The 11,973-nt window shown below is 36.3% G+C and overlaps 1 protein-coding gene across 1 annotated transcript; it reads right to left on the bottom strand.

Annotated features, from left to right (window-relative positions):
* Nucleotides 1-275: 275 nt before the first annotated feature.
* On the bottom strand, nucleotides 276-11,677 carry LOC149851400 (uncharacterized). The gene is made up of 11 exons (XM_090008356.1): nucleotides 11,606-11,677; nucleotides 10,795-10,996; nucleotides 10,460-10,698; nucleotides 8,443-8,554; nucleotides 8,166-8,310; nucleotides 5,508-5,653; nucleotides 4,190-4,359; nucleotides 3,664-3,978; nucleotides 3,516-3,571; nucleotides 2,302-2,504; nucleotides 276-2,215 (listed from the first exon to the last, which is right to left on the bottom strand). The coding sequence occupies exons 1-11, from the start codon at nucleotides 11,675-11,677 to the stop codon at nucleotides 864-866; spliced, it is 3,012 nt and encodes a 1,003-aa protein (XP_089864482.1). The 3' UTR covers nucleotides 276-863.
* Nucleotides 11,678-11,973: the final 296 nt, after the last annotated feature.

Here is an 11,973-nt window from a genome sequence, read left to right as displayed (position 1 = left end):
AACCGTTCCCCCTTGATCCTATGCCAGTTTATCGGAAGAGATCATCCGGGATGTGGGGATGAATCCACATCGTGGTGGTTAATCCAACATATATAGCTCTGAAAGAAATTGTGGGACCTATCAATCCAACCATGGAGTTGGGGATGCCGTTCATCGCCTGGATGAGCGGCATCAGAAGGACCCTGATGGCTTGCAGTCAAGAGCACCCCTGACCTGATCCTCACTCAGCTAGAGGGGGTTACACTGACAGGTTTAGGAATAGTTTCTCTGCAGAGTTACCAGCGTGAAAAGAACTTTCATTTAAGGCAAACATACTTTCTCAAATGCAAGAATTCATGAAAATTAACTCTGAAATGGGGGGATAATAAGAACACAAAAGTATCTGAAATAATAAATCAATTTTGATCAATACAACTATGAAGCCCACAACCAAAGCTTTCTTTCTCAAACCATGCTTGCACTTTTGACAGACAAGTGCAAACTGAACACTCTTGCACTGAGACACCAAGTTTTCTAGGCCTGCCTGTTGATGAGCAAACCTTGTATTCTTTTAATTTCACAAAGTCAACTCTACTAAACCAAGAAACTCCTCTTTTTTTCTCCTCCAGCTGTGTGAAAATCAGAAAGCCTCGGCTATGACATACCCTACAATCAAACAAGCTCATTTTCTCCTAAAAGACATCCACTGAAGGGGTTTGAAGAGAGACCAAGGATTGGATAGTAACTCGGGAATCTTCTGTAGAAGCCTGAAGTTTTGCATGCAACTAGCAGTCAGAATCCTTCTCATGATATGATTGTTGATAACCATAAACACCGTTTGTGGAACAGATTCTCCTGAGTGATGTTGCATTGTGTTGAGCTTATCATCTGTTTCTTAAAGAGGAGGTTTCTGAGCCATCAGTTGATCCAAAGGAACAGTCTTGTGCAGCACAACTAGGACCAACCTCTTTACTCCTCTTCCCTCCTGGGAAACTAGCTTTAGCCAACTCTCTGAGCTTCATCTCATTTTTGGAGGCAATGTTAAGCCCCTTTGGCCGCTTCTCATCCAGACTTCTCACTTTGCTCCTCTTGGTGCTTGCTGAGACACTTCTGAGGAATGATCCTAAACGAGCCACTGTTGCAGTTTCTTGCAAGGAAATTGATGGCTCATGTTGGACATTGAGACTTGGCGAATCTGGAAGGCACAGAGGAACCACAGTTGCAGTCATCGCACTTGCTGTGCCAACATGCCGTGGACCAGCTCCTCTGATCTCTAGTTCTGCCTCTGGATTTAGTGGAACAACCGGAACTAGACCTGTTTTGGGCTCAGAGAATCCACGGTCAACGAATTTGGGCCAATGCTTCCTTGGAATGAAAGGAATAACAAAGCCTTTTACAACAGTTTTCATACCCAAACCAAAGGAAGGTTTCTCAGATTGTGTAAGTCTAAGCAGACACTTGATCAAGGCATACCATTCATTCAAGAGCTGCCCCACAAAGCTTATTAGCAACAAAAAAAGCATCCAAATACCAGCCATCTTCTGCTCATTCATTTTGTGCCTATGTGCAGTGAAGAAAGCAAGCCCAAAAAGAGCAGCCTCACAGAGGAGGGAGACACTCTCCACCACCTGAACTCCCCTATTGATGTATGGCTTCAGCAAAAAGAGATACAGGAATTGCACCATTGTGAAGCTAAGGGCTAGAATGCTCTGCTGAAGTGATTTTTCCAATGGATATGCTCCAAAGATGATGCCTAGAGCTATTCTTCTGATAAGATCAACAATGATATATCCTGATCTAGCACAACCAGCGATCCGCTCAATGGCAGGAACAGTAGCATCATCATTGCCATCATCAGAACTTATGACCCTCATCCTTCCAATGCCACTGTGGTCACTGCTTACCCAACTGGGGATATTCCCAGGCTCCTTATTCTCAACGAAAACGAATCTTGGAGGGCCTTTAAAATCCTCAAACAGAATCCCATATCTTGGAAGAAAAGTTGATGGCAACTTATCCCTTTGACACCATTTTCCAATTGTACATTTTCCTGCAATTGTATCCAATATATGGCTATACCATGTGCCCCTCTCATCATTTTCAATGATAACTTCTTTATATTGGACAAAGTTCCCCATGAACGCTGCAGTGGTTAAGAATAGGCAAATTGATAAGACCAGTGCAACAGGAACAGCCAGTAGAAGCGCCCCAATGGTGATTCCTCCAGTCGTACCCCCTTTTGGAAATATTCGGAATTAGAGTTTATGCACGGGAATTAATATGAATGGAACCTTTTAGAAATTTTAGTAGGAGAGCTCATACCTCTAATTACAAAAGCAGATGACTGGCATAAACAGGGAAGCAAAATAATCATCAGAAAAATTTCAAATCTTGGAGTAGAGAGTTCTCCTTTGACTGATGTTTTTGTTCTCCATTTTAGGAACAATAGCATGAACAGGTGCAGCAGAATTAAACTGCCACCCACTGTTCCAAGCCAGAACATGTTCTTCTGGAAATCCTGCCATCTGTACAAAATGACTAAGAAACTTAATGCTAGTAATTGATAATAAGATGCTCTCCAAAACTTTGCTCCATCTCTCTCTCTCTCTCTCTCTCTATATATATATATATATCATAGTCACCTATATCGTTCAAGGTATTATCTTGGCGAGGATATTTCTCAGAGAGATTTTCAAATGTTGAAAAATCTCGAGAGTTTAAAAAATTGGAAAAAATATAAATAACAACAAAAAAGCTAAGAAAATAATAAGTTTTGCATTATTTTTCTTTCAAAAATATAAAGAAACATGTTTTAAAGGTTTTAGAATATAAAAAAAACAAAAAAATAGAAAATGAAAACTTAAAAAAAAGAGTTTTTTCCAAAAATATCGTGATAATATTATGATAGTTTGTCTTCTGGCGATATTTTGACAAAATCGCGAGATATTCCCTTTAATATCGGCTACCTTAAAATATCAGTATTTCTCAAGATATTTTCAAAATATCGCCGATATTGGTGACAGTGATATACATATATGAGGCTCAAATATAAGATCCCGATGTGGTCACCTTACAAAATAAACATATTTGATTTTGGACTCAGACCTGAACATACCCATATCTCAATGAGAGCAGTGTTTTCTTTAAAAATAGGCTTTTCAGGAATAGTTTAGGAGGGTGAAGAGAATTGTTAAACATTCTTGTTTTCCTTTGATTTCCTTCAACCCTTTTCTTTGTAATTCAAGTTTTATATAATTGTAGATTGAATTAAGGTAGATCTTTAGTTTTTAAAAATATTGATAAAATGTATGCTTTAAGTGGATAGGCTCTAGCAAAAGTGATGTTCAAACGTCGATTGAGCCATACGATGAAATTTCATAAAAAGACCAAAATCTAACACACACACAATATATATATATATATATATATATATATATATATATATATATATATATATATATATATATATATATATATATAGAGAGAGAGAGAGAGAGAGAGAGAGAGAGAGAGCATAACAAACTTGTCATGTTTACCCTGTATAATTGTTCACGTTGCTTATCACATTGGCCGCAGATAATGGTTCCCTGTTCTGTGCAGAAAATGAGACTAATGTTTCAAAGGAGGTGCATATTTAATGACTTCACAAAAACAGAAAGCGTCAGGTTTAACAGGGCTACCAACCAGAAAATATGTAAAATAGTCACTGGCCTTAAGAGAGAGGCTGTTGTTTATGGTTCTGATTCCAACAAAGCCATCAACTTCTCTGTCACTAAGAGGATGCTCTGGGAACCGGTCTCCATATTTTATTGACACTGAATCAGGGCCTCCATATGGATACTGATTGTAAGACCGTAAAAATGTATCTTCCTTCTTCCATGGAACACATGCATGAGGAATGATCCACCTGAGACCTTTTACTGTATGAGAATATTGTACTGGCAGGTCTGATGAAAGCCAACTAGAGAAGGCAAATACTTGCAGGTGACCAGTCATTCCCTATTAGATGTTTTCATCATTTGAATGTCAGCAAAGAACATATTCAGTAGACTATACATTGATAGCCTTAATTCTCTTTCAGAATTAAAAAGATATCAGGATTTAGAACTAAGAATTACTTTTAATATGTTTCTAATTGGATTTATATTATGCATAACTAGATCATTTCATTGACATTAACCAGGTTGAGGCGTGCGTATATGACACTCACTAGGAGGTTTCTAGATGGGTCTGCAATGGTACTTGCTAGCTCCTCAGTCAAAGCACCAGTGGCTGCAAGATTTGTCGAAGCCAGTGCAAGAGCAGTAGCTGCCAAAGACGTCACTAGGAACCCCATGGTTACAAACGAATACAGTCCCATGGATACAGCAGGTACGGAATCTGCACCAAGACAGTAACTGGGAGAAATCAATATGGATATATATTGTAAGCAACAAGACTTGGTTCTTTGTACCAAGATATGATTACCGGAACATTAAGTCAACACCAAAGTTGGAATTCATTGGTTTTATCATTTTTTCTTGGTGTAATTTGATGCATAAATGGAAAATGGCTTCCTTCACCGATACCTTTTTGTGGTCCAGCTCCATCTGAAATTTAAAAACCAATCCTCAAAAGAATACCTACTTTACTAGAGAGAACTTTACTAGGGGGATGCTATTCTAATTTATTCTTTCTTTTGAGATGGACACTTTTTAGTATTTCTTTTAATAATAATCTTTTATTGATATACAAAGATAAGATATTTCATATGGGTTAGTCCACCAACTTTTCAAAATAGAATTCAATGAAGTTGACTGGTCCAAGATCACTTTGAGTTCATTTTCATCCCCCCACTGTCAGTGTAGAGGGTTGAGCAGCAGCTGGTCCACAACGGAAACTTGTTTCTTTAGAAAACTTAAAGGCAAATTCTTGTGTTCTGCAAATTTTTGCTAGGTCCATCAATATCTAATTTGGAAAACTTGAGTGCTAACAGAACTTAATTTCCTGGTCCTGGATGCTTCTACAATAAAATGGAATTACATTTATTGAAGGGAATGGCATCTTCCCATTTCAAAAATCAGTGATCCTTCAACTTTTTGGGACTTCTAATTCTAAAATTTTGATGTTATTGTGCACTGAATCAAGTGAATCAAAACCAAATTGTTTCAAACTTTTGACTCTCATGCTCATGAAGCTTAACAGTGGCAACCACCTTGATTTGTCAAGCAATAATTAGTATATACAATCACTTTGTAAAGTATCTATCTGAAAGAACATTGGAAAAACTGAAAAGTAAAGCTTAACATTATATAGAACTTTCTTTAAACTTTTTGGTACAAGATACTTTTAAAATTAGAGCTTAAAAAAACATGGTTAAAATGACAAAAGATAGAAATCTTTGCATCAATCCTAAAATGTCTTTGACTTTAGTTTAACAAAAAGTAAGAGATTTGAATTCTAGCTTCAGCAACAGAAAACTTTACAAAGCAGAAGAAAGTATGTGCATGATAAACAACTAAAATTTAAATCCAAAACTCATTTCTTACGAAACATCACTTTCAAGTAGTTGGAAGCCAGATTCAAATTTCCAGAGATATCATTTGCTTTTCCTTCTGGGATAAGTACAGATACAACATTCTGAGATTCAGATAGAATGCTTAAAGAATAGAGAGCTTTTGAAAGCTCTTTAAACCTGCAAGTGGCAAGGTAAAATATAAGAATTTAATCAGCTATACGTAGCAAAAAATTTCATTAGGCATCTCCAGTATGAAATAAGAACAAACTACAATGTAGAGTACAAGTCCATTACCTTGAATGTGCCATTTAAGCAGCAATACTTAATGATTAGTTAAACAGCAAGAAATTATGTACTCTTGTATCATAATTATTCTATGGTTTCACTTTTGAATGGAAAATAATACCAGAAAGGAATAATATTTTGACCGCAAGTACACACTGCTACTGCAGCTTTACAGTCACTTCCTTGGCAATAGTTGTTAAAATAACTGTAAATTATGTGTGGAAAAATAAACTTTTTCAGAACTAACACTACAGCTAAATTCAGTTTACAATATATAAACTATAGAGCATAAAGAAAAATGTTTGAAAAATTCATGCTCATTCCTTTGAAACTAAAGAGAAGAGTGTATGTCTACAAAGCATAAAGAGAAGATTTTTTGGAAAAAATCATGTTTATTCCTTTGAAACTACTTTGCAGTGATGTCAATGCCCATTCTGTTGTGGAAAATGGCAGAGGGAACAGGCATTAATCTGGCCTAGCCAAGTTCAAAATGAAAAGTAGTCTCTCTAAGTAATCAAAATGGTGCTTTGAAGCCTAAATGGTGGATTGCATGTTAAGCATCAATAATACTTGCCACTTAACTTTTTGGTAAAAGAATACATTGATCATTAATTGTCAGTATGTTCCTTGTGAAGCAAACACCACATCAGCAGGGCATATTGGCTTCTGATAATGTTTTGTTCAGAATTTCATAGACTCATTTATTTGGCTTTGGTTACTTTCAGTTTTCTTTCACATTTTATTGTGAACAGACTAACTAGTATATGTATATTATCTTTCCTTAGTCCAGTTTGATGCACTGCTTGTCACAGGATGCCCTAGGACCTTCTAGGAGTCTTTTGATGTTGCTATCTGTTTGAGATAGGCAGGGTTGAGTTTCTATTATTGATAAGGTGGATTTTATCACTATGATACAAGAATTCCAACTGAAGCAATGGAAAGTAAACATCAATGCCTAAACAAAAACAGTATGCATGGCTGTGAGACATACATGCAGAAGACATCTAGCCAACAGATGCACGGAAAAATATATCCTTATCAGATGATAAAGCAGATGGCTATGGATTTATAATGCTCTTTCATCTGATAGGACACTCTTGGGGGCATTCTCCAACTTGCCAGTACAAGAAAATAATAATACCAATATCAACAACAGAATACAACAACAACAACAACAACAACAACAACAACTACGCCTTCATCCCAAAACAATTGGGGTCAGCGATATGAACCAAAAAAGAAATTCATTTTGGGTCTTCCACATGAATCCTTTTCCTCCAATCATTTCTATCCAACGCCATGTCCTCGGTGAGGTTCAAAGCATTCATATCCTTTCCTATCATCTCCATCCAAGTCTTTCTAGGCCTACCCCGACCTCTTTTAACTAATATATTTTCCCATTTCTCCAACCTTCTAACTGGAGCATCATTAGGCCTTCACCGAATATGTCCAAACCACCGTAAACGATTCTCTCACATCTTATTTTCAATGGGTGCAACACCTACCTTCTTACGTATCTCTTCGTTCCGAATCTTATCTTTTATTGTATTTCCACACATCCATCTAAGCATCCGCATCTCAGCTACACTCATTTTTTGAATATGATGTCTCTTGGCAGCCCAACATTCCGTACCATATAGTAAAGCGGGTCTAATAGTCGTCCTATAAAACTTTCCCTTCAACCGCAATGGCATTCTACGATCGCACAGCACTCCAGTAGCACTTTTCCATTTCATCCACCCAACCTTTATCCTATGATTTACATCTCCATCAATTTCTCCATACTTTTGAATGATGGATCCCAAATATTTGAAATAATCATTCACCGGTATATCTTGCTCACCAAGCTTCACTACACTCCCATCACTACTTCGTTGCTTACTAAACCGACATTCCATATATTCAGTCTTACTCTTACTCAACTTAAAACCTCTAGCTTCCAATGTCTGTCTCCATAATTCTAACTTAGCATTAACCCCAGCTCTAGACTCATCAATCAAAACAATATCATCAGCAAACAACATACACCACGGTACATTATCTTGAATTGATCTCGTAAGCTCATCCATCACTATCGCAAATAGGAAAGGGCTTAAAGCAGATCCTTGATGTAACCCAACCGTTATCGGAAAATTGGTTGTCACCCCTCTACAAGTGCGGACATTGGTTACTACTCCTTCATACATATCTTTAATTATACTAATGTACTTGAGAGAAACACCTTTCTTCATCATTGTCCACCAGAGAACGTCCCTAGGTACTCTATCGTATGCCTTCTCTAAATCAACAACAGAATGGAAAAAAATAATAATGGTAATAATAACAACAACAATGACAATGACACAAACAATAATATAACAATAGTAATTATTAATTATACTCAGAATAATTCGTATGCACCTGCCTTGCCAGTTTCCCCCCACCAACTTCTATCCCAGTAGCATCAAATCCAAAGACAGGCTTTGTGAACTCAATTAATACATCAATGATAGGCTCTCTAGCTCTTCCTAAGGATATTGTGCTCAGCTTTACTCCTGGTCTTGTAGAATCTACAAAATAAAATCAATAATGTGCATGGAAAATTAACATCTGTCTTGTTCCTGGAATTGCCTCAGTACAAGAATAAAAACCAGAGCACCAGAATACAAAATTTTCAGCAAGCATGCAGTGTGTGTACATACCATAGAGGAAAATTAAAGGTAAAACATAAGAAACAGCAGTGCCTGTTCGTCCAATAAGAAAAGCAGACCGGAGCTTGATTGTGACTATCTCAGTTCTGGATACATTTTTAAGCTACAAAAGCAATTCCTCAAGCATGTCACTTGCAATAATAGAAATTCAGATCCAATTCAGTATATTGTAATGTACAAAAATTAACTGCAGTTAATTGACTAGAATATTGAATACACAGGAAATAAAATATGCATGAGATAGTTATGAACGCATGCAACTGATTGGGTTGCAATGCATTCTGATTGATCGGCCATGCCCATATCATGGATTTTCATGATAGCATATGAACAAATGCACAAACTGCAGCCTGACAGTTGAATCCAAAAGTGGAAAACTTAGAGATTGCATTCAGGTTTCAGAGTTTCATGGCAAAGAGTGAAGGAACTAAGATGTGCAACATCACATGCATGGTAGCAGCCAAAGATATTGAAGGCAACGCCTGCAGAATACAGGTGATATTTGATGCATTGGCTGGACTTCTTGATTCATTTGGATTCAGGAGAAGCAAAAGCAAGACTTTCAGGATGATGTTGATGTGTAAAGGAGTAAGCAGCAATAATCTTGAAGCTTTCTGCACTGTGAAGGAATATGTTTTTTGTTTTACGGTTGAGAAATTACACAAGCATATAAAGAACATTAATTTTCTTATCAAAGTGTTTACCGTTTTAAAGCATGCATTCAACTGAGGTGTTGAACTATAATCTCCTTACGTTAAAAAGCTGACAACCCAGAGTTATAAAAAATGCTGATGTATCTCCAGAGTGAAAAAATACACTGCATCTTAAGCAATGCTGGCGATGCTTTGAGATTTTTTTTGGTAGGAAAATTTTGTCTTGGTGAATCAGGGCTACCTAGATCATTAGGCAAGAGATGTGCTTATATGGTGAGAAAGTCTTTCAACCTGGCAAGATGATAGTTTGAGAGAGAAAAGGAAAGAACATGTTTCACCCATGTCATATGAGAATGTATTTTTTCCCTCTTTTTTTAATCTGCAAGTGATTCTCAAACACTGACAATCCGCTGCATGCACTTCTTCTCATGATTTCCACTTGAAGCTTAGTAGGTCCTAAGCATAGTCATTGCTTTCATCTCAGTATGAAACCTTGCAGGTCAAACTGCCTAAGCAATACAATGCATAAAGCAACTTTTATGTAGTAATCAGTTTGTCCTTTTGATTGCCAGTTCAAGTCGCTAGCACCCATTTCTTCAGTTGATATTATCATATACTTTATCTAGACCAACTTATTTCTGTGCAAGAAAAGATCTTTGGTATGGAATGGTGGGGTCTGATCAGATTGCAACTAAGATAAACTGCAGTCAACAATTCACCTTGATGTCTCCCACTGGAGAATTTATGAATTTAGCAGCATGAAATGTGAAGAATATTACTCTTTTGTAGTTGAAATTGGTATGCGTCAGCTGGTGAACTACTGTTGGTAAATGTTCATATTCATCAACCTTCTCCCTCTAAGTTAAAGGTGTTGAACATGATCTCCTGAGGTATTATGGTGATGGGTGTGGGTTTCAAAGTAAGAGAAGATCAAGAATAATAATAAAAGGTATTAGGAAATGAAACATAGGGAGCTCTAATGATCACAGTTCTTTTATTAGTGCAATGAAGATAATCGTACATTCAAAACAGAAATACTCTTATAAAAAACACAACATCAATAAAATATCCATGGCCAACTCTATGACTCCTGTCAACCCTATTGTGAACAAAAATGACCCCCAATACAACACTTTACCATTGTTGTTATTTATTTATTTATAGGATGTGGCGTGCTTTGGGTTTAGGGGGTTGGTATATCCATATTTCATGCACAACAGATTAATTACAGAAAGCTATCCCTGGTTATCTTTATTCACCAATAAACTCTTACTAGAAAATAGTTCCTATATTCTGACTATAGAATTCAAAAGAAACCAGTACTGCATGAATTGACAGAACAAATGGTTACCTACTTGAAAACCAAACCGCCTATTTCCGTGGCTTTTACAGTGGATTGGTATGGGGAAACCTGCATTCACTTGCAACAAGTTTAATATGTCATCTGTTGTATTTACAATGGGATCACTGAAGTCCAAGAAAAATTTCAAGTCCTCTATCTGATTGGTTGCTAGAACAGTTCGTGGAATCTCATTGATTTCTAGTTTGTACGTTGGAATTATTGTCCATAAACTGGCGAGTATTGGTCTTCTATCTAGATCACAAAAAGGAATAAACTTAAGTACCACGAAAAAATAACAGCAGATAATAAAATATGAGAATAAAAAAGTGAGGAGCAGATGTTCCATACCAAACCGAACAATGAGATAAGAAAAATTTGATCTTGTGAAAAAGTTTCCTGCCTGATCAGTACAGAACTTATCAGCCATTTCAACCACTACACGTCCATATGGAGTGCTCTTGGAGAGATCAATAACCAATCTATATCTGTAACCTGGTTTAATTGTTTGGAGTGTTGATACATCTATTCTGGCAGGTCCATTCACTGTGACCTGAAAAGAAGATACATACATAAGAAAAGAAGTAAAAGAATCAAACATTGTTTATGCAATAAGGAAACTTTTAAAAATGAAGCAATAGAGTAACCCCACCTGTTATTATTTTTGGCAGCCAAAAGCCAATAATATGTTTTCATCGCTTAAATAAAAAGAAAATTATGAATCACTAATTTTCACATTTAATATATACTTTCGGATCCTGTTTTTTATACTTTTTCATATTTCCATGTAATTTACCTTCCTTTTTTAGACTGATGAGGAAAAAAATTGAGAATTTGGTGTGGAACAGAAAAACGTTTAAATTGATTAGGATATGGTTAGATGCTTAATCTAACATGATACATTTCATCTATTTGTTATTTGCTGCAAAATTAAAAGATGATATTTAAATCCAAGTAGCTGACATCATGTAGTCTGGATACAGCTTGATGGTGATAATGATAATACTTGAATCCATGCACTCAAATAGGGTTGTATATAAATACTGACTTGTAACATACTATTGTCTTTTCTTTTTCTTTCTTTCTTCTTATCATGATTTTTTCCCTTTTTAGCATTTTCAAGGCAACAAAGGGGCATCTGCCTTGTGGAATAACAAGAGACCTCTCCATCTGCCACAACAATCCATGGTTTTATTACCTTTTCATAAAGAAGTAGTGTTTTTCCACCACTCATACTAATTAACATACATATAAAAAATATGCAGGAAGCCTGTACAAGTTTTGTTCTGATTCACCAAACTCAATACAATTCCTTGAAGTGAAATTTGATCCTACAAACTCATGAATGTGATGCATGCACGCTTTTATATTATGTTTCTCATCTTGTCTTTCCTTCATCCTCAAACACGCTCACAGTTGCTTCTACTTAAAGTCGAAGACTTTTTCTGTCTTAACATATATTCTTCTGTGTACCAACATTGAATAAATGCTTTACAACATCTTGAATAGTTCAAAATCAATTAGTCGACA

The sequence above is a fragment of the Nuphar pumila genome, chromosome 1 (genome assembly GCF_984573655.1).
Source record: "Nuphar pumila chromosome 1, dmNupPumi1.hap1.1, whole genome shotgun sequence".
Lineage (NCBI taxonomy): Eukaryota > Viridiplantae > Streptophyta > Magnoliopsida > Nymphaeales > Nymphaeaceae > Nuphar > Nuphar pumila.
The sequence above is the reverse complement of the archived record's forward strand: the minus strand, read 5'-3'. Positions and strand labels throughout refer to the sequence as shown.